Genomic DNA, 23,742 nt, shown 5'->3' on the forward strand with positions numbered 1-23,742 from the left:
AACTATCTCAAAATCTCATACGTAACTGACGAATCTAAATCTAAATATAGAAAATTCTTTGACTCTTTTCCATACTGAACAGATACTCTTGTACAAAATCTTGCCTCTACAACGATTCTAGATCGTTCTCCACGCAGATTGAAACACGCTGTTGGCCTCGTTATTTAATAAACTTAACCACGGTAAGAAAAAGTCGATGTTCATTTCAGATCAATATTTTAAACTAAGGTAAAAGTTCATAAGGCAAAACATAGGAATAAGAACTGCATTAAGGGTACAAATGGATTGGAGCTGGGTAGAATTAAATCCTTCTAGATACTATCCAAGGCTGTACATTGGTAGAAAGGACGATGATGTGGAGAAATATGAAAGTTTTGATGTCTATAGAATCCCCTTCCCCCTAGAGGTAGATAATTGCAACCCAGTAAATAGAAAGGTAGATAATGTCTTCATATAACTATAAATAGAAATGGGTTGGCACTATGGTTATACGCTACTTAGAGAGAGAGAAAGATAGCGTACAAGAAGTGGGTCGTCCTGTTGGAGAAAAGAGCCATCCATATAACAGAGAACATCACTGAAGGGAGGAGAATGTCTGGAATATAATTGCAGTTTATATAGGATATGTCTAGTGGCTCTTTTAACGGACCATATAGCATCAGTTTGCTTGTAGTCGGTGCGCTGGGACAAGGGTTTAAGGGCTGTAAAAGGGACCGCTCCCATACACATATACGAGTATTATATATATATATATATATATATATAGGAATCCCTTCCCGCTGGTTCTTGTTATATCCGGCAGTAAAAGATAATGTAGCATTAGAATGGAAATGGTAAAAGGGGACCCAGAATCTCCTATCCCTTACTGTCTGTCTGTCTGTCTGTATATGCTGACGTAAAGAAGCTCTAAACGACCCGCCAGTCTCCCAATCCATTTCTTTGTCCCAAAACTACTTGGAGTCCCCCAAACCCTGTTCTCCTCTTTTATCATCCTTCTCTGTAACTATCAACTTCCCTCCTCTTTTAGACACTATTATCTCTTAGACCCAAAACTGCAATTAAATTCCTCTATTCCAGGCTTATCTTACATTCATAGTGGACAGCCGTTATTGTTATGACTAGACTACTTTTTTGCCTTCACATTTTTTATTACTTTAAGTAGAAATATTTTATTACATTTCCCTAGTACAGTAATAAAAACCGGAAGTGAATACACATTAAACTTTCTCTCACTCATTTAATGACTATACTAATCGTCAAATTTCCAACTAATTTTGCATTTAATAGAATTAATTTAGTTATCACAGTTGACTGTTTACGTAATGCGAACAGATAACACACGCCTAGTTTCATGAAACGTCTTAATGAGCAAATTTAAAGAACTTCAGAATCATTTTCAGTTCTCTTCCGTTTTTGGAATTTTTAGCAATGCTTTTAGGTTGGTTGCCCCAAAAAAAGAAAGGGAGATTTGAATTGACTGAGGCACGTGGAGAGTGGTTGCCTGCGAGGAGGTCGTCTCAAAATCTCATGTGATTCAAGAGGACCCTCGACTAAAAATTGATGGTTGACTTAGGCTGGAAACATAGTGGAGCGGCGAGCAAAGCGGCTATGATAGCGAAGAGCAAAGCGGTGAAAACAAACACTCTCTATAGATAGCGTTGCTTTATCTTCGCTTTGCTCTCCATTATGCGCGGTCCCATATGTTAACTTGTGTTTGATTTCGCCGCTTTGCTCGCCGCTCCACTATGTTTCTAGCCTTAAAAAGGAAAACCTCCGACGGGGTTGGAAATGAGAAGATGGTTGCTTTAAAGCCGCAGTCCGGAACAAATATAGGGAGAACTTATCGAGGAGATCCAGTTCCTACTTTGAAGGACACTGTTGCACTGGAGTCGTAATTGTTACTAAACTTGATGAGACTGTGATGGGTTCAGATGTGAGAGAGAGAGAGAGATGTTGGTTGTGGATGTTGACGGATAAATAACACTTTTAGTATCGGTATAAGACTTTATATATTTATATGACTGACTGCCAAGGACTCTATACTTTACACTACAAGAACAGAACAGACTGACTGACGTGGCTAAACGATGTGTACAACTCAAGTGTAAGACTTTGAACAGAATTACAGAATCTCCGAATCTCCGAATTGAATATATATCTCACTGAATTGAATATCTAATTGAATCTGTATTTTAATTTCTAATTGAATCTGAATATGATTTGACTTTCCTCTCGTTCTTATATACCTTCGCCGAGCCTCCCTTCTCTGTGTGCCGAGGGGGCTGTCCCTCTCTCTCTGGCTAGAGTGGGTGAGTGGTGGGGTTTCACTACCCCTACGCTAGAGTGGATGAGTTGTGGGGGGTTCACTACCCCTACAAGACCCATGATGAGTGTGCCGCTCTAGAGAGATGTGCTTGCAGATCCCAGGAGAAACCTCCAAGAAAAATCTATTTTCCTTAGATCAGGATTCAAGAAAATCAGAAAACTGAAAGATTACTTTGGGGGAAAATTTGCATTCATGGTGACGTGATTATTTTTAAATTTAAAATTTCAGCAAATAATTTTCCACTTGAAGCGTTATCTCCCCTTTCAGGAAAAGTTCTGTACGTAAAATTGAAAGAAAATTATTTTTCTCCAAAGCCGTTTTCGGTAAGAATATGTTCTCTTTTTTTTGTTTTTTTTTTAAATAAACATTTTATTAATGATTTTTTTTTAATCCGGAAGCTTTATAAGGGCTTAAATCTGTCACTCACATCGTTTTATTTTCCGCTCATCCCTTTCTTATCAACACGGCCCTAAAAACGGATACTAGCGGAAGTTCCAGTGATGAGAACTGAACTATTTTTAGCTATAAACACGACGGCAAATTAATTTCCGGTTTCTCCGTAATGGACTAAAAGTGATTCACTTCCGTATTCTTGGAAAATATCAATTTGCCTATAAAAAAAAAATAATGAACAACAGTGTTCAATTCTCTTTTACTTCCTAAAACCAATTCAGCATCTTTTACAGTATTAATCTAAAATAAAGAGTCGATTTTGAGACTGAACGCTGCCTAAACCACCAAAACAAATATTTGTGCGTTTTAGATCGTTTCCAGTCACCAGGTGTAAGATCTTAGTAAAAGACATAATATAAAAAACCTTTTTCAAGTAAAATCTCTGTTTCCAAAAGATTATAAAAGTAAAAATAATAATATAAATGGTCCAGGATGTAAAAACCAAGAAAAAAAAAATTTGATCTTGGCAGTGGTAAGAAGAGATGATGGTATTAAACTTTTTCATGAAATAAAATAAAAAAATCTACGAAATGGGAGTTTGTAGACTAAGTGGCAACCAGAAGAAGGAAAACGAAGTGGTTGCTGGAGGAAATTGAAGATAGGGAAGAGAATGACTTTAATATATATTGAAAGGGATGACGGCAGGAACTGCAGAGAATGGAAAAATGGCGTAGACGGACGGCCGTTGTTCTCCGGCTAGCGGGGGACAAGGAGATGGTGGCAGGGAGGAGCAAAAAGCACATCTTCGGCAAAAGATATTGCATTTGATGTCTATTTTTCCACATGACGGCGTGTTTACTTAATAAAAAAAGATGAAGAAGCTTTTCTCTTTTATTTATTATTATTTTTGTTTCCTTTTTCTTACTTTTCTCTTAAAAGAATGGGAGAAGAGGCAAAACGGGTGGGGGAAGTGCGGAAGTGCAAAAGGGAAGAACTACTCGGCGAAAAGAAGGGCTAATATTAAAAGTTAGTAGGGAACATAACCTGGAACAATCCCTCTACACAGACTTCCTTCCCCACTGTGAGGGGGAGTAGGGAGTACACGACCCCATATTTCCTTTTGGCTCCACAAAAGACCTGGGATAGGGGGAATCCTTGAAAGTGAAGAGGGCGGGCGAGGAAAACCATTCGCTGTTTCCGCTTAGCTCTTTCCTGTAAATCTCTCACTTCCTTTTCCACGCAAATCTCTTCCCTTTTTTTCTTTTTTTTTTAAAAAAAAAAAAAACCTTTCATCCCATCTTCTGGCTTCACTGAACTCCTCGTATTGATGGGATTTTATTGGAATACTTCACTGCCAAGACTCCTGGAAACCCGTGAATATGGGGGGGGGGGACTACATTCACCCGCACATGATTTCCTCTCTTACGAGGTTGCTTTAAAAAGAATTTTCATCAGCAAGGGTAGGGGGGGGCGTGGTATAACTACAAACAGCATTGAGGGCGTTGCCATTATCGACGCTGGAAGTGGATTTAAGCTTTGGAGTCTCTTTAAAGTTGTTCGTCAATGATGAAGCAATGAATGGCTATGAAGAGAAGTGAACGGAAATGGTGTAAATTATTTGGAAAAAAAGTTCGAAATTGAGGTATCCAGATCTTCGAGGTGAATGTCTTGGTTAGGAAATGGGTTTCCAGAAAAGCTTTAAAGTTAGTAGTTAATAGTTTGGGAAAGATTGTGCCGTGGGCTGCCACTATCAAGTACCTTGGAGTAGTAATGGATCGTGGGCTGACCTTTACCCCCCACACATAAAGGACAAGAGTCAATAAAGGGTTAGGCAACCATTCGAGTACTATTCCCGCTGTTCTGCAGGGACTCTAAACTGTCCCCAGAGAATAAACTCCTGTACAAGGTAGTGGTCAGGCCCATGTTACTTTATGCTTGTCCCTCCTGGAGACTTACATGTCTTTTCCAATATCGCCTTCGCTGCAGATCATCCAAAATAAATTCCTCAGACTTGTGACAACTTCCCCCCGCTACAGACCGTATTATAGACCTACACTCTAACACCAACATGGACTATGTAGAACACTACATCAAGTATCTCGCTACTGGTTTCTTCAGTAAGTGTGAATCAAGTCACAACCACCTATGCAGACTAATAGGGGACTATAGTTTGGACACGGTGCACAGGCACAGAAGAGTTAGGGACTTCCTGAAAGTAAAACTTTCCTTAGAGGCTGAGGGTTTTTCATTGTTTTTCCCCTCATTATTTACTTTTATTTATATTTTATTTTGTAACAATTTATGTAATTAGCTGGAGGTTATAGTGTTTATACTGGAACTCCTTATTTACACATGTATATACCTTAAAATGTTAAATAAACTTTATTCTATTCTATTCTATAGTTTGGGAAAGGGGATATCAAGGAGGTTAATGGAGGATAGTAATGATGCAATATCCTGAAGATGTCAGAGAAGGAAACTGGAGCTGCAGCTTTCATGGAGGTAAACAAGGTCTTCCAGGTTGCTGGATAGTTGCTGGTGTGATTATTGAGATTATAACAACGGGCAGTCCAACAAAGCAAACCGCCGCTAAACCATCAACAGAAAAACCTTCTTAAAACCACTTTTTGGGGAAAAAAAGGAGGACACTTCAGGAGGAAATTTGATCTGATCACAAGATTTCCTGCCTAAGATTAACCGGAAGCAAAGGAAAAAAAATGTGCGTAACTCTCACGCCTAATTTTAAATTATAGATTTTTTTTTTTCAAACGTTAGTTTCCCTTCAGATAAAACCCGGGAGCTTGCAAGTACAGAAGGATTATGAAATATTGTTACAAACAAAGAAATGAACGTCTTCGATTTCCCCGGAAATACTTAGTTCCTTTAAAAACAAAGGAATGGGGACCACATAGATTCCCGTTCATCTGAAAAAATTAGCAAATCTAAATCTTGAAGAACGAAAGAAAAAAATGGCCCACCAAGGAAATCCGAAAAGGATATTCATCATTTAGGGGTGCCCTTTCACCCTAAAACTGGGTAACTAAAAGGAAATAGAGTACCATCAAGATAGTTGCAACTGACTCCTGTAGCAAATTTCCCTTTGCTATCTCCATAGCCAAGCCCTTCAACCTAGAACCTCCATTTTAGTAATCTTTCTCTCTTAACTACTCTCAACGTCTCAACCAATAAAACCAACAGTTTCCAATTAGCAGATTGCTGCTATTGGTTACCCAAAACCTATCCCAAGAAATGATTGGATAGAATCCTCTCTCACTACTACTACTAAGAGAGAAAAATATAAAAATGAATCCACCTTACTCTATAAAAAAAAAGTACAGTTACATAAGAAAGGTTAAGTGTTTCAATAGGGAGGTCTACCATTCGTTCCCCCCTCTATGGAGATGAGTTTAAAGATGAGGTAACGACTGGAGATGAACTGTGGAAAACTATAATAATATATTATATAAATTGATTTGTGTCTCAGAGCTAGAACCGCCCCCGCATAAGTAAATAAAATGGGTATAAAAGTAGGTGAGAACCATAAGCCAGGAAATACTACGTCAAACTCTAATACGCCCATAAAATACAAGGAACAGATTTAACGGGAAAATAAAACTGTATAATACTACTTGGAATTTTCCCTGATAAGAAACAGTAGGTGGATTATAAAGTGCTGTGTGAAGAAAAAAGGGAAGGAAAGGAAGAAGGTTATTTGGGTGGGATAATAGTGTTGTAAAGAAGATTGAACCTTTGGGAGACGGAATAGGCAGAAGGCTATGAGGATTTACACTCTATAGCCTTCAGGATCGGCAGGCAGCAAAAGGGCGAGAGCAGTTTTATTCGGCTCTTCTTGGGCAACTCCCGGTAGGGTAATAAGGTGTCTCATTCCCTTGGGGAGCCCAGATGGTTTTTAGTAAGGTGGTAAAAGAAAAAAAAAAAACAACTAACCCCGGTAGATATCTTGCTTGGTAATTGTTTGGTAGGGAATAACGCTAGAAAGGGCTGGGAGAAGAGGTAGTCTTCCCTTTTTTTTGGCTGCAGACCAAATCCTCTGCCCTTTTTTTCTTCTTTACCGGAAGAGTTAAGACTCTTCGCCATTCTTCTTTATCACCTCTTTCTCTCCATTTTACTTCCCATATAAAATGTGGGGGAAAAACTTTTTCATTTAGCTGTAGAAAGCAAATTTTTCATTGTTCAAGTAGTAGCCCACATGAGCACAGGAAAAGTTACCCTTTCAAAGGAGCCTAATGAAGTATATTGATCATTTTAAGTCCCTTGAATACGCTAGAGATTTCTGAGACTTCCTCCAATTTCTTCTTTTCTTTTATTTACGATATCAGGGGAAGAGAAATAGCTCAGTTAGCGTACTGGATTCCCACCAGAGTTCCCGAGTTCGAATCCAGCTGCCGATTTCTAGGAGCTACTTATAGCTCAGTACGAGTTATGGTGGATAGGTACACAGCGACAGATACTGCTACAAAACCTGGATAGGTACCTCAAAACGGGAAAGATAGATAGATTGTATTAAAAGGGTGGTTCCACCAAAAAAGTGGAGGAAGAAATGCAGGCAATCCAAAATGGCCATTGTTCCCCGCCCAACCATTCATCACATAAGAGATACGGGGGCTTCAAGTCCAACCAATCCGGCGAAAGATTGCCGGATATCAGTACAATAAACTAATAAAGTAGTGACAGGACAGTAGGGAGCATGGCGATCTCAATCAGTGCACTGGAATAAACCAAGAAAGTTCTGGTAAAGATTACTAGATGCCACAATCTCCGGGTAGGGGAAACATTTAACCACCCGAAGACGAGAAATCCTAGTTTTACAAATAAACGGGACACACCTCTACAAAGTGCCACACAGTCTCTCATTGGACTCACACCAGCCAGCGCAGATTGGCCGACTGGGTAAGGCCGACCTCAAAACGGGATACTTCCGGTGAAATCCCAAAATCAAAAACCCGCACGATTATAACTTCTCTTTTTTGATAGGATGAAAAAATGATTGCCATTTCAGTCGAGTAAAATTTATTTTGCCGAGCTTTCGACCTAGGGACTAGGTCATCTTCAGGGCTGTGGCACATATTTACAGTATTACTATTTTATTACTATTACTATTTTTTGTGGGGATACCTAAAAAATAAAGTGTACTTCCGTGGCTTCAGTCGATGATCTGAAACGACGAATAACTCTAGTCTGCCTAGATCTTGACTTCACCACCATAAGTGCTGCTACAAGCAAAGCATGGGAGTCCGGAGTTTTGGCTTGCCTATCCGTTGGTTGTGCCCAGTTTGAATAGATTCTTTAAAAAAAAATAACGTAATTTTGACAGTAAACTGAAATTTGTTTTCCATATTTTCAATTACCATAACTTTTGAAAAACTTAACCGATTTCCAAAATTTTTTTTGTTTTTTTTAGGAGCTCAAATACTATAAAAATATGCAACAAAAAATATAACGTTCCATTTGAAAAAACAAAGTTGGATGCTGTATCTCGAGATACAGGGGTTTAAAAAAATGGGTTATCACTGAAAATAAACTAGACTAAAAATGATTAAATACGTGTTTTTTATTTTTTCGAAATTTCCCGCCGTTAAAAAAAAAAAGTGGGTGGAGCATATAACTTTGGTCACCCTGTACATATCTAAGACAAAAAACAGTTTAAATTTTAAAACTGACACCAACAATTTAAACAACAAGTACAGCCTACTTACTACAAAATACTTGACAATTGGCAACACTGACTCCAGCACAACCTAACACACATTACACATAGACCGATTACACTCAGTCCATGAACAGACAAGACAGAAGACACACCAACCCTTGAAATGTAAAAATATTACTTTCTAAACTAGGTAAATAATTTTTGTAAATTTCGTTATATTATACATATTCATTTCAATAGAATGATGGTTAACAATCTGTAAACATGTTCCACAGCCCTGAAGATGACCTAGTCCCTAGGTCGAAAGCTAGGCAGAATAAATTTTACTCGACTGTAATGGCAATTATTTTTTCATCCTACTGAAACTATGAATCAGTCACCAAAAAGAATGAACAATCCCCTTATTTGTTATAGTAGGGTAAAGAAGCTCTAGGTCTGAAGAGTGAAGAGCAAATACCGAACAGAAATAGTCATCTCTTAAGTCTTAGTCTGAGAGTACCGAAATGTGGCACTGGCAGCGCTGAGTGCAATCACTTTGTGTGACCATTGTGATGCTACAACAGCGAAGTGTGTGGGGTGTATCGTACAAGATAAGGGAGAAGTGAAATTATTGGGTGATATCTGGCCAAGTGGATGCTGTGGGTTAGAGGACGACGAATGGAAGAGCACACAAGAGAGGATGACAGTTGGAGTTAGTAGAGAGAGAGGACTGATAAGGGTACACAGCTACACGTACGCACAAAGGGTGGTAAAAAAAAATAGGAAAGAAATACACCCACGAGATTGGAGTTGGACGTCAGTATGTGTGCTGCATGTGGAAGGGTGTGCTTAGCGAGCGTGTGGATGATGATGTAGTACCAAAGGGAGACTACAGGATGTACACACGCGCACGAAATAAGGGCCCGCTGTACTATCTCTTGTTCCTTCCTGGCTCAGACCAGACCCTCTGATCCAGATAAAAATCCCATCAAGTTCACTCCTCCAATATACCTAGCTCAGTGACCTCTCGCTTCCTCTCTCTCTCTCTCCAGAAACAACCCTTGGAACTTTCTATAGACCTCTCTCCCTACTGCTTACCCCCAGCTGTTCAAGTGCTCCCCAAACCGAACGTTGGGCTCCTTTACTGAAGCTTCCCTATACTACTACCCTCTACAACAGGGTGATAACACGTTCATTCTTCACCGCCTCCCCTCTCTACCACCATAATTCTCACATTACCTCCCCTTAGCTTCTGGGATATTGCTTCTGCCAACTCAACTAAAAGAGGGCTCTACGACGCCAGGCTTCCTAGAAAGCATACAAGTTTTATCGTATATAGCTGGAACATAGGAAACCGCTCTCTCTCTCTCTCACTTCCGCTTAAGACTCTTTCACTTGTGAGAGCGGACAATCTTCTTCCAGTGATCGTAAAAATAATGCTTTCATAATGTTTATCTCTTATTCCTCCTTGTCTTTGCCACTAACCTGTGACCAGGAGTGAAACTGGAAGCACATTTTTATGATCTCACCAGTTTTCAACCACCCTCACAGCTATCATTTACTTAGCGTCTATCCAATAACTGAAGTCATTAATCCGATTACTATTATCTCCGTTCTAGATATTATCTGAACCAACTGAAATTCTATCAGACTGGATATCCAAAACTCTTTCCTTCATGGGACTTGGTCAGAAAAGTGGTAGTATCCAAAAAGATGGTAGAGACATACTCTACCAAGAAACTTTTGGCATCAAAACTTTTCTGTAAGGGTTACCGACCTACAGGGTTCCTCTGGTCATCACGCTATCGTCCTCCCACTAAAATCATCGAAGTCTAGCCCTTCACTACCTAGTCTTTCTAAAATATCTTTTCAAAGAAAACTCCATCTCAAGTCCTTTGCCATCCTTCTACGGTTCTTTTCTTCATTGTCCTAGTCTCAAGTTGAAAGTTTAGCAAAAGTTCCACTTCAAATGTGTTCCTCCACACTTGACTCGATGATAGATGGGGGACACTCTCACTTCACAGACTAGGAAGTCTGGCCTCCGGGTAAGCCCTAGTTGGTGTATTTTGGGGGCCATTTGGGATGCGACTATAATAAGGATCCTCTTCAAACCGGACCAAGAGTCCAAAGTCGAGTGGTTCTGTTTGTCGAGTGGTGTATCTGAAGAGGATCTTCATCGTGGTGAAGAGAGCTGGCTGGATGAAGAGAGAATGAGAGTAAATGGTGCTAGTGTAAGAGAGAGATGTATGAAATAGGTCGGTGATAGCTCTGAGAGAACTACGTGGTTTTGTGTGGTTTTGTAGATGCACCCCAGACAAGTGGAATCGGGTGCTATGTACTGGTAAGAGTATACAGAGGAGACGAACATGGAAGTACGAGGCCTACTGTGTAGTGAAGAGAGCCAGTGAAGTAAATATTGATGCAGTGGTTTAGAGTGCTAGTGAACAGTCGGCACTGAGCTGCACGATATCAAATACGAGACTGGGCACTAAATAAGTGTACAAACACATACAAAACCATAGTGAACAACTTCCTAAACCCAACAAAACCCATTGTGTTTTAGGAGACTGGGTTTGTAGTAGTGGGTACCAGTGTTCATAGCACCACGGAAAAGCAATGCCAAGTTATCCATACCTCTATTAACCCAACCTACTAACACCACAAGTGGCTGTATACCCAAAATTACAAATCAACTCTATGCTTGTGGAATTTACGTGACCAAAATTTGGTTGGCTGTAAAAGAGGAGGGAGGAGTTACTGTGGATTTTCGTCAAAAATGACACCGATTTGGGAAGTGGAGTTAAACGTTTTTTTAGGTAATTGGGGATAAGATTAAGATTAAGATTCTAATAGGGCGGCCCTTGAAGGCCTACGCCACTGCGACCCCTTTGGATCTATTGTGGCTCCTCTCACTCTAAAGCTCACCCTCCAGAGCCTTTTAATCAGGCTCTTAATTCTGGAGAGTGACTCTTGGGTAAAGCTCTCACAGGCCTCGGTTTTTCCTCCCCGAGAAGTAACATCCTTAGCCAGACAAGCCCCTCACACTGACACAACACGTGCAAAGCCCGTTTCCTCCTCCTCTTCCTGACAGAAACTACAAAGGCTGACAGGCCCATGCGATGCATGTGTTTTCTGGGGCCTGCAGTGGCCAAGTTAATAGGCCCTACAATTATCCTTAAAGCCCCAAACGGCTTTGACGGATTAAATCTGTAGTTAGCTTTGGCGAATAGCCCTAATTAGAGATAAGTTTTCTTTCTTTAGAATTTTTTAGCTTCCCGAAATAACTTGGGAACATGTTACGGGATGGATAGGTGCAAAATGAGAGATTTTACCGACATCTCTACCGGAAGGCGCGTCAAAACGAGATAAATTTTTATTACAAAATTACTTCTTTTCTTTTCTTCGTCTGCAGGTGGCCCCTCTCAACAAGGGAAAGTCAAACTTAAAATCAAAATGCAACATAGTTTTTCTGTGAAGGGGAAGAGGTAAGAAGGAATCTTGAGGAAATCGTTATAACTTAGTTTGCAATCTTCAAAATTGGATGATAAACGTAAAATATAACTCACAACCTGTTTCGTTCTGAAGTGACGCAAGTGTTGTGGGAAGTGAGGAAGTGCGTGCAATGTCCGGCAACCGGTATTAGTTAGAGCACAACCAGCGGATGTTACAATGTGTGTGACATGTTTAGTAGGGTAAGCAAGAGGAATGGATGTCCCAGAACGGTACAGCAGCAGCAGCCGTTGTACCAGGAGCCTCTCTCGGCTGCCGTTACTCTACTAGCAACAATGTCGCCGTTCCTAATCTACAACAATGTTTTATCTCCATGGCTCACAACACATAGGTACATATGTGTGTGCCCCAGGAATGTAGCCCGTATTCCCCCACACACGCTGGACATCACTAAAACAAACTCATAACCAAACTGATGATAACATTGTCCTTTGTGTGTTACCATACACTATAATGGGTTTTTGGTGTGCAACATCAACGCAGCGAGCATTTCATGGTACACCATTTGTTGAGCATTATCAACACGACATAACGTACCCAACAATATCACAAAACAACATCCCCATTCTGCTGCAATGCACTCGTATATCCGCAAGCATTTACCGCCTCCTCCACTTCTTTACAATTCATAAACCAAGCATTTATATTAATATAAATACTACAGACCGCACTCAAAAAAGTAAGAGTACCGAGAGAAACGCACCTAATCCCTCCATCTCCCCTAATCCCTACACCATCCCTAAACCCTTCACTAAGGCTTCCACCTAATCTAGATAAATGATTACATAAAAGTAGTCGTTCGAGTTATTCACATATCTCCTCACCAATAACATCTACGGCAAGACATGAGAAATAAGAGAGACCATTAATTGTCAGCATAGTAAACCCCCATTTGTGCGATGTCCATAAACATAGAAACGTCCATAATATCTCCCTCTTCAATGCTTGAGAAATCGTCTTCTAGTAACGATGTTTTGTTAGACTTTCAATTAAAGAATCGTTTTTCATGTACGGATAGAATCATAATCGTACTGAAATTGGTAATTTAAAGGCTGCTAATAAATAAGATTTAAATAAAAAGCCTTAAAAGTCGGAAAACTCGAACTGAAAAACCATTTTCCAACAGTAAAAGACCCCTAGAAATGTTTCAAGCCTGAAATTTTGAATAAAATAGTTTGCCTTCGACTCCCTCTCACAATGATTCCCTTAAAGGTCATAATATTCCACCCTATGCTTGCAGTGGGTTATAGGGATTGAGATCCATCCCATTTTTCAGTATAATCTGTGATTGTGTTAAATACCCGAGAATTTATAATAAACAAGAGAGAATATAATAACTCGGAGGGCTTCTCCTATTTTTGGGCAATCTTAAGGAATTTGTCCAAAGTACCCAAGCATGTTTGCAGAACTAATGGGCAACAATTGCTCAATACGGTATCGTAAGGATTTTATTTTATGAAAACGGAGTATCTGTTAATATTCTTCATACAGTTCTAGTTATGGGTCTGATAATGCCCAAACAGGGCGCCACGGTTGCCGAGCGGTTAGAGGCGAGACCTGCGAAACTAATATGTATTGTGGTACTGGATTCGATTCCCGGTCTTAGGCCTTTAATAGTTAATATAAGAAATTTACAGTATGTTTGCTAGTCGCCTCCGTCCACGACACCTAATTGGTAGTTAGACGTTAAGCCCCACCTGAAAAAATAGGCGATTACTTTACTTTACATTACTTTTAATACCCAAACAAATGGCTTCCTTAAAGGAGATCTTTTTTACAAGGCTGGCTTGGGTTATCATTTAAACATTTCACGTAATAGTTCTTGTAGTCATTGTAGTTTCTGACCAGAACTATGTAGCTGAACAAGGTCAATCACTCTAACCACACAGACATGAACAGGGTAAAGCATGTTTCCTTAAAAAGGACTTGCTACAAAAAAAAATTGAAACAACGAAGACCAAAATACTGTCAAGTGACGGGCAATAACCCTGCTGATCCAGATATAAAAGCAATACCACGGGTACCATGACTTATCAAGAAGTACCCTCTCGTCGACTGAGTCGATAAGTACAAGGAGAGGATCCGTGGAGTCAATTACTAATGACTGAGGAGGAGCTCTTCTACTTAAACTTCCTGGACGAAGGGTTGTTTTGGGGACGCTCCATCGGGCAAAGGGAGCCCATTCTAATCTGAGTGGAATATGTTCAAGAAAATAACCAGATATTAGAGGCGCTAATGGTCTTAAGCAGTCGATAGGCAGCAGTTTCTCTACTTCTTCAAGGTCAGCGTAAAGCCACCCTCCCCCAACCACTATAGATCACAACCTCAAGGCCAATCTGCTGATTATCTGTAATCAGAGGAAACTCAGTTTCAACAATGAGACTGAATCTCCTTTCCATTAGGCGGTTCGAGCAAGTAAACAGAAAAAAAGGTGGTGAAAAATGTTCTTCTCGCCAGATTGTGGATGTTGCCAAGAACCCCTTTTCCTGCTAATAAATAAATTTATGTGTGAGAGAGAGAGAGAGACATGATGAAGATTTTGTAGTATCACGTTGAATACATAACGTAAGTATGAGTTGTAACATTCGAGATATTGCCAGTGGAGGATGCAGACGAACCAAGGGTGTGGTTTTGCACGAAGTGTGAGATGAGATGATTGTACAGATAGGCGAACAAGCAACGGTAGTAGTATATATCAGCCAGTTAAAGGATAATTAGGTATATCAATAGCGAAGTGAAACAGGGAACGGTTAATAGGTGGAGAGTGCCATTGACAGTGGAGGACTACGGTTAATGGAGGCTGAGCGTATTAATAGTTGCCAAGAGTGAACAGCGGGCCCAACCACTTAGACACACACATACACACAGGCCGCCGACCAAAAAGGAGCAAGTGAGGAACAGAGTTAGTGAAATAGGGTTTGAACAAGAGAGAGAATTAGAGTGCAGAGTGGTGGTTGGTTTGGTTGGCCTGGCAGGAAGAAGTAACAGGAACGAGTGCGAGAGGAAGCGGAAGCAAGAGAGCGAGGAGAGAATAGAGAGAAGAGCACAGAGGGGAATTGAGCGAGAAGCGGTTGGCGGGAGAATAAGGCGGGCGGGAGATTTGTGGGCTTGGAGTCAATTTGGCGGGGCTTTGCTACGTACTACCACATACACCCAGACCAAAACCGTGTACCACAGAACACTCTCCTACTAACCAAGGCTACAATTAGTAACTCACTCCCGAATTCCCAAACCATGTTACTTCCCCAGTTACCATGACAACCTATTCCAACTCACACACCAAAATAAACGCCAACACAACACTAAACTCGTATCTTCTTCTCAGAACGTATTCAGGATCTGCTTTTTTAACCCCTTTCGTCGTTAGATCTTCCAGAACAGCTTTCAGGACTTAGAACAAAAAAAAAAAACATGGTCCGAAAGCACAGAAGTTACGTCAAATGAACAAGAACACCCAACTTACAAACAAACGGAGAAAAACTTCCTAATCAGGAAAACATGTGACATTACCCAATAAGAACTTAAGTGACCAACACAGAAAACATAACAAAAAAAGAGGCCTCTGGAACTGGACAGGACAGTCCAGACGAACTAACAACTTCAACCAAATACAATGATAAAGATCCCAGTGTGTGGGTAAGCAAATCTCTTAAAAACGGACACATGCAAAAAGCCCCATTATCAGATTGCCAGCTTCGGATACGAACTATGGTAGCGTAATCGCTATTGATTCTATTCATTAGACTCTAGATATAAAACCACCACAATAACTACACTTTTGCATTCATAACATTTGACTTACCTGAAGCAGACTTGGAGTCCTCCCTATGAAGATCTGGTTTAGCGGCTAATATACTGAGAGGATGACTGGCGGGTGCTAATGCGCCCGATAAACCTAATAGAGAAGCGGCCGACGCACCCGGAGGACCCGGCAGGCCGGGATGTGGCATCATGGGCAATGGTGGCGCGTGTCCCGCATGCGGTAACTGCTGGGCATGCATTTGTTGCTGTACAAAAAAAAAAAAATGCATTTCATTATTATTATTATGCAAACTCTTTGAACATTTTCAAAAATCTGATTTATACTGCACTTATTATTACGTTCATTCCATCATTACGCCAACAAGATTTAATTTTGATACATTTATTTTAATAGTGGTCCGTAAAATAAAAATCCAGATCGTTTTTTGGGAGGATGATAAAAACCCAGTCAAAATACTACAAACCCGGACACTCCAGATCAAGGGAGGAAAAAAATCGAAGCAGTGCTGAAGATTCTTGATAAATAGCTTGCATTCAGCAAATTTAGACGCACAGTGTGTCCTGATTTAGAGCTGAGCAAGATTCTGATTTCACAAGTAAAAAAGTACAGTAATTGCCAATTTTTCCAGGCGAGCTTTACCTCCAACTACCAATTAGGTGCCGTGGACGGAGGCGACTAACAAACACATACTATACTGTAAATTTCATTTACTAACCATTAAATAAAATCCAAGGCGTAAGACCAGGGAAATCGAACCCACTAAACCAACAATACACCTTAGCATTGCGGGTCTAGCCTATAACCGCCTAACATACTTTACAATAAATCTCTCATATTAACCATTAAATAAAATCCAAAGACTAGAGACCGAGAATCGAACCCACTAAACCAACAATCAACTTTGCTTTACGGGTCTAGCCTCTAACCGCCTAACATACTTCACAATATATTTCTCAAAGTTAACCATTAAATAAAATCCAAAGACTAGAGACCGAGAATCGAACCCACTAAACCAACAATACATCTTAGCTTTGCGGGTCTAGCCTGTAACCGCCTAACATACTTCACAATATATTTCTCAAAGTTAACCATTAAATAAAATCCAAAGACTAGAATCGAATCGAACCCACTAAACCAACAATACATCTTGTGTATGTTTTCTTAACACAATCAATCAAGCCGAACATACAAATGGCTTTAGAACCAACAAAAGGCGAAGAAGAAGAAGAAGCCTTCAAATACAGTCGACTCTCGATAATTCGAATTTTTCGATAATTCGAACTCTACAGCTGCTAACTTCGGTAAATCGAAAAAATGCAGTGTATTTAGATACGCTCGATAATTCGAAATCCTTTTCTTAACAACAGGGGGTGAGAAGGCTCTATAATTCGAAGGAGGTCGCTTCCCCTCTTTATAATTCGAATTTTCCCTAGTAATGTTTACTTCTCATTTTCCGCTTAATGTTCATTTCCTGCGTAATGTTTCCCTCCTTTCAGCCCAGTTTAACTTTCCAATTCTCTTTCTTAGTTTGTCACGATGGGAAGTACGTCTCCCCTTACTGTGTCCGACCAAAGAAAACAGTATCGCTGCCGTGGAAAGTGGTTCGAAAAGAAAAAGATATCGCCAAAACTTTCAATATTCCACCATCAACGCTTTCTACAATTCTAAGTCACTTGACTAAGTCAAGCCACATTGTAACAAAAAACTGTCCTTCATTTTTTTTAATTAGGTACATATGTATATTATTATTTATTGAAATGTTAATACATATGTAATTTTTTTTGTTCTTTTTTGTCGTTTTCATTATTTTTACTTTTTTACTTGAGGCTACATATGTCTAAAACTTAGGTAAGCTCAAACGTATTTTCAATATACGTATGTACATACATATATACATAATAAAAACTCTTAATAATTCGAATTTTTCTTGTAGTCCCTTGGATTTCGATTTATCGAGAGCCGACTGTATAACTAACTTGTTAGGAACCATTAAGTTGCTACTGCATCAAAAACCCCTTTATAACAAAAAACCTGAGATGCTGGCCCAAGTGATAAAATGATCGTAATACAAAATATGTAAATAAAAAGCATAAAGAAATTATTTAAGTAATAGAAGAGATTAAATTAAATTCAAAAGAATTAAAAAAAATTTAAATAGTCTAAAACAAAAAATTTCTTATTTACTAGAAATAAATTTAAACCAAATTACGTAAAAATAATAAAGCCAAAACTAAAGACATGTTTTTAAAAAAATAAATTAATTAAAATTAAAATTTTTAGTAAAAACTAAAATAGTAATTTATTTTCGTATTTATTAATTTTATAATTTTTTTTTAGTTTACTTTATTTTTTTATTTTATTTTTTTGGTTGTTGTAAAAATTAAATCTTACCAATAATCTCGGAAGGTCCGGTCGTTGTTGCTGCAACACAGAATAGAAACAAAAATATACAAACTGTATTTTAAACAAAAATAGGAGAAGTTTTTTTTATAAAAAAAAAAAAAAAAATTCTCTCCTTTGTTTTTTAAAAAAAATAAAGTAATAATAAAATTAATTAAAATAAATAAAATGCAGTGCGTGAACACAATACTCAAAAAATTAAAAAATAAATAAAACAAAAACAAAAAATAACAATCACAAAAAATAAAATAAATTCGATATAAACAAAAGAAGGTTTTTTAATTTTTTAAAAATACTATTTAAGTTTTTTTTGGGAGGAAAGCCACTAACACTTAAAAATAAAAAAAGTTTTTAATTAATAAAAAATAAAGTAATAAAATATTAATATAGTAATAAAAACAACTTCCGGACCTTAGAGATCTCAGATGTACATTAAAGCAATAAAATAAATATACTTTTTATTTAGGCAAAGAGTGTTCATTTTTCGCCAGCCTAAAACTCAAAGAAAGAATACAAAAGACATGCTTACAACAATCTGACATACACCGTTACTTGCTCCTTCTCTTACAGTCATTCTAAAGACCTTTTGGGTAAGCTCTTAAATTTTTGATTTGTTAAGTATTAAAAGATTTATATATATATATATCAATTATTTCCGGCACACAGACCCCCGATTATCTAATATAATATTCTAAAGTATGGGGGTGTTTAGGTGTGTTTTAACCTGTAGGAGGGTAAATGAGGTGCAATAATTTGTGTGGGGGGGGGCTGTTACTGTTTTAGAGTTTGTGCCAAGGATTCCCCTGGAGGTTTTTGGGGCAACGGGGGTGGGGAAAAGCAATATAATGGTGAGTGAGGAGGAGAGCGGTAGAGATAGGGTTGTTGTGGTAGTGCGGAACCTCTGGGAATGGTGGGAAGAGTTAGGAAGTTTTAGTTGGCTTGGGTTTTATATGATGGTAAAGAGTGGTGGGGGGGGGGAGAGAGCGGCCCCGGAAGGTCTCTACTTGGTACGATGAGAGTCAGAAAGGGACGCCCGCAGTGAATGGGGTAAGGTAATTACTAATATAAACTAGGGCCTCACCCACTTCCCCCCCCACATACATAACCAAACTGGAAGGGCAAGTAGGGCTTTTGGCTCTCTCTCTCTCTCAGTCTAGCTCCACTTCAACGCTGCCAAGGGCATCATTAGCTCTCGTAATGACCGCACTGAGCCCGCTATTTTGAATCTTCAACAACCTTTAAACACCATACAACACTTTACACCCACTGTTTCCCCCCCCCCAACCTCCTCACTCTTTCAACCCTTCCAGGACGCCCTTTCGTGCTCATCTACTTCCATTATAACCCAATAACGGTTTTTGTACCTCTCTCAGAAATACTTTTTTTTTCTTCTTAAATTATATTTTAATAAAATGCTTTTTTTTAAAAAAAATTAATTATAAACTTACATTTTTAATTTTGAATCAAGTTTACTAAGAAATGACAGTGTATTAACTTCCTCTTCCGGAAATACTACGATCAAGTCAAATTTTCTGTAGCAAAATATAACAAAGTTTTGTGCTCCCTTGTGTCCGAAAAAAAAAACTGCAGTTTTCAGGAAATATTCTGGATATTTTTAGGAAATACGATCGTATCACCATCCTAAAAGCTGTGGAAGCTGATAATAGTCTGATCGGACGAATGATTAACGCACGCCCCTGGGAATTCAATTCCCAGCTGAACTAAAATAGCGTAAGACTAAGGCATAAAAGGTACAAGAATAAAGGAGGTAATTCTGCAGGATGTATTCGTATAAAGATGGCTCATACGGAAACGTATTTGTTAATGGACAAGTATGGTAGACACTCTTAAGATTGTACTGCAGAGGATCTAATAAAAATTAAAGTAAAGTAAGTAAAGTAATCGCCTATTTTTTCAGGCGGGGCTTAACGTCCAACTACCAATTAGGTGTAGTGGACGGAGGCGACTAGCAAACATACTTTACTGTAAACTTCTTATATTAACCATTAAATAAAATCCGAGACCTAGACCGGGCCAATCGAACCTGCTAACCAACAATACATCTTAGCTTTGCAGGTCTAGCCTATAACCGCTCGGCTACCATGGCGCCGAGGATCTAATAAGAATGGTTCACTAATCTACTTGAGAAAACGAAGATTACTGGCCTTATTCCTTCTTGAGGAAATGGGACATTTGGAATTCGCATCTGTCCAGGAAGAAATGTCTAGCTTTGAGAATGAAATGTATGAGAGCCATTCTCCAGAAGTGAAAAACCATTCTATAAAGTGGCATTTCCGGCCAAGAGATTTTCATTTGGCACTACAGGAATGTTAAGTTTCAGTTTCCCTCTAGCTTTGTTGTGTTTTCATTTAAAAGCCAGCTTTCACATTCATATTATGCAGATTATTTTCTTGAAAGCTACTTTTCCGAACTCTGGGAACCACAAAACAGATATTTTTTTCCCAGAGAAAACTAGATACAAAAAAATTTGACGTGATTTCCAATACTTTCGTTCCTAACAGTGAGAAAAATCAATATAATTGGGTAATTTTTTTTTTTTTTTATGATTTAAGACGCGTCAACATCTAAGGAGCTTTTTTCAGTGCACTGCCGGCCTCAGGACAGTGTTCTCTCGTTACAGACAACACTGTTCCATCACCGAACAGTGAGCTGTAAGAAGCTCCTAGAAAGAGAAAATCTAGGAAGAGAACAGCTGGAGCCGCATAGGAGTCCAGTACGCTAACCACATAGCTAATCCCTCCCCTCTATAATTGGGTATTATTTTAATTTTAGTTATACAGAACGTAAAACAATTTAAGAATGAACAGGAAATAGTTAAAAACGTCTTCAAATGAGATGTTTAAAAGTCTAAAAAGCAATAAACCGAAAGATAAGGAGAAAAGTGTCAGGACTTAATGATTCAGAAACCTGATTAGACTTGTAAAAAAGTTAAAGGGAGGGAGGAAATTAAAAGACGTATTTTTTTATTCGTCAGCGACTCAAAGCCCATTCACGCATACAGATTGGGCTGTGGACTAACGATAAGAGGGGAAATATTTCTGTTTTAAATTATTCTCACCAGATCCGCCAATAAAAAGAGAAACGGAACGGAGGGGAGGAGAGAACAAGAGCAATGAGCAGATCCTCTAATTGTATTAATAACATGCAAATGAGTTAGATCCTGGGACAGGAAGGGGCATCTCCACAACAAGAACTTCCTTCACTGTAAGCGACGTGCTTGCTTTTTTCTTACTGGGTAGTCCAGTGGTCCCTGAGCTTGATTAAAAAAGCATAATTGAAAGTCTTTAAAAGGGAGAAAGCGAAGGAATAAGGGAAAGAGAGAGAGAGAGGATCTTTTCTAAGAAAAAAAGTAAGGAGTTTGCAAAAGGAAAAGCGTTCGGGTTGGATGAAAACCTCGTGTCCTTGCTCCTTTTGCCCCCTTTTATTTAAACTGACAGGGAATCTCTTTTTCTTTTCTTTTTTCTGGAAGTGGAGGAACTCTGGCGAGGGTGTAAAGGAACTAAGAACTTTTTCTTCCCTTGAAAGTAAAGTATTATTTTTTTTTCTCCCAAGTTGTAAGGGAAAACCGAGGGGTTTTTTCTTTTTCCCCCATTACTGGAGGGTCGTAAGTTTTAATAAGAGATGCTGTAATCTCTGTAGATTCGCTTCCTACCTAAGCAGAGTATAAGAAAAGGGGAAGAAACTAGGAGAAAGAAGTTTTGAAAGAAGAGTGAACTTCCTTTTCTCACTCTTCCTCCCCAGCTCCTTTTAGGTACACTTTTTCTCCCTACCTCATTCAAGAAGGGAGTATCTTGGAATTAGGGAAATAATCTTGAACAGGATAAAAGAGCGAAAAGAAAGAGCGCTGTAAGTAAAGTAAGGAGAGAGATGATGGTGAGTCCAAATTAACAGGACCGGGAAAAGAAAAAAAAGAACTGCTCCTGAGTGTTAGTAGTAATTGGACTGGACTGCCTCATAAACGGCACAGAAGTCTCCTTTAGGGAATTTCTCATAAAATGAAAATAAAGGAAGGAAAAACTATGGGTGGAGTTTACAGTGTGAGGAAAAAAACCAGGATAAAGCAGGAAGGAAAGAACGTTTCTCGGGCGGGGTTTGGTAGAAGAAAGGGCTGCATTATATTAAGACCACTAAACAACAAAACCTTTCCCCCTGGTTAAGGGGACTTGATATATCATCGCTTACTGACCAACCCGGACTAGGGAAGACACAGTCCCTAGTAATAATATAAATTTCTGGTAGCAATGACAGTTGGATGTATTAGATCTTCAGCATCAGCACCTTATGGGCTATAAGGATAATTGTAGGCCTATTAACTGGCCACACTGCAGGCTCAGAAAAACACATGCATCGCATGGGCCTGGCCGATCACCCAGCCTTTTGTAGGTTCTGTCAGGAAGAAGAGGAAACGGCACTGCACGTGTTGTGTCAGTGTGAGGGGCTTGTCTGGGGCTAAGGATGTTACTTCTCGGGGAGTAAAAAACCAGCTTTACCCAGGGAGCCTGCTCTCCAGAATTAAGAGTCTGATTAAACGGACGGGTCTGGAGGGTGAGCTCTAAAGTCGGCCGCCCTAATTTAATCTATTCTATGAGCACCTTATCAATTTATCTACAGCGCTTTTTTCTTTTATTTCATGATCTGTTATCTAAAAATTGGAACAGAGGCAAGATAGTTTGCTTGAAAGATCCCTTCTCATACCCTAGGGATTCCCTTAATTCAGTTCATATAAAAAAAATAATGAAAGAAAATTTAAAAATTTGTAAAAAAAATAATTTTGAGGAAAATTTTAGAAACTTTTATATCGAATCTAAACAAGAATACAAAAAAATAATTAAATTAAAAAAAAAAAACTTATTTCAATACAATAATTCATGAAATAACAGCTGCTAAAGATAGTCAAACATTTTGGTCTCACATAAATAAATTCAAAAGGAGAACTTTTAGTAATTCGGCTATAGCGTTAAGGGAGTGGCATCTTTATTTTAAATCTGTTTACCACCAGAATTTTGCTTTGCAGAAAGAATGTTTAATAGATGCTAGGAACCCGTCACTGGACGCGGAAATACGAACAGTAGAAATTTTGGAGGTTTTAAATAAAATTAAAAATAATAAAACTCCGGGAAATGATGGTATATCGAACGAATTTTATAAATTATTACCTTTTAATTGGCTTCTATATTTGGAGGTGTTATTTAATAAAATATTAGATTCTGAAATGTTACCCGAATCCTGGAAAAAGATTATTTTCACAATGATACACAAGAAAGGTTGTAAACTAGATCCAGCTAACTACAGGCCCATAGCTTTAATCAATTGTATAACGAAACTTTTCACGCAGATACTCCTTAATAGGCTAAGTTCATGGTGTCAAGCAGCAAATATTATTCCAGAAGCCCAAAGTGGATTTAGGCCGAAAAGAAGCTGTGTAGACAATATCTTTGTACTTAATTCTTTGGTACAATTAAAACTTTGCCAAAAAAATGGGAAGCTTTTTGCAGTTTTTATAGATTTGGAGAAAGCTTTCGATAATATAAATCATAGCCTTCTCTGGAGGAAACTGTTTGATTCAGGGGTTAGCGGAAAATTTATTAGAATTTTGCAGAATTTGTATAGTGATGCAACTCTACAAGTTAGGACCCCGGAAGGTGTTAGCTCGGAAATAAATGTAACAAAAGGTGTTTT

The 23,742-nt window shown here is 38.7% G+C and overlaps 1 protein-coding gene across 26 annotated transcripts in view; it reads right to left on the reverse strand.

The window, feature by feature from the left end:
• LOC141448309 (transducin-like enhancer protein 3-B) overlaps positions 1-23,742 on the reverse strand; it is a 263,733-nt gene that overhangs the window by 57,846 nt on the left and 182,145 nt on the right. For 25 of the 26 annotated variants that reach the window (XM_074116603.1, XM_074116605.1, XM_074116607.1 and 22 more), the window contains 2 exons: positions 18,034-18,063; positions 15,682-15,886 (listed from right to left, as the gene is read on the reverse strand). In XM_074116603.1, coding sequence (XP_073972704.1) covers positions 15,682-15,886; positions 18,034-18,063 — 235 coding nt within the window. The remainder of the gene's footprint in view (positions 1-15,681; positions 15,887-18,033; positions 18,064-23,742) is intronic. The other variant, XM_074116598.1, reaches the window with a different exon arrangement.

Source organism: Rhodnius prolixus, unplaced genomic scaffold (genome assembly GCF_049639745.1).
Source record: "Rhodnius prolixus isolate KJV_2025 unplaced genomic scaffold, Rpr scaffold_19, whole genome shotgun sequence".
NCBI classification, from domain to species: Eukaryota; Metazoa; Arthropoda; class Insecta; order Hemiptera; family Reduviidae; genus Rhodnius; species Rhodnius prolixus.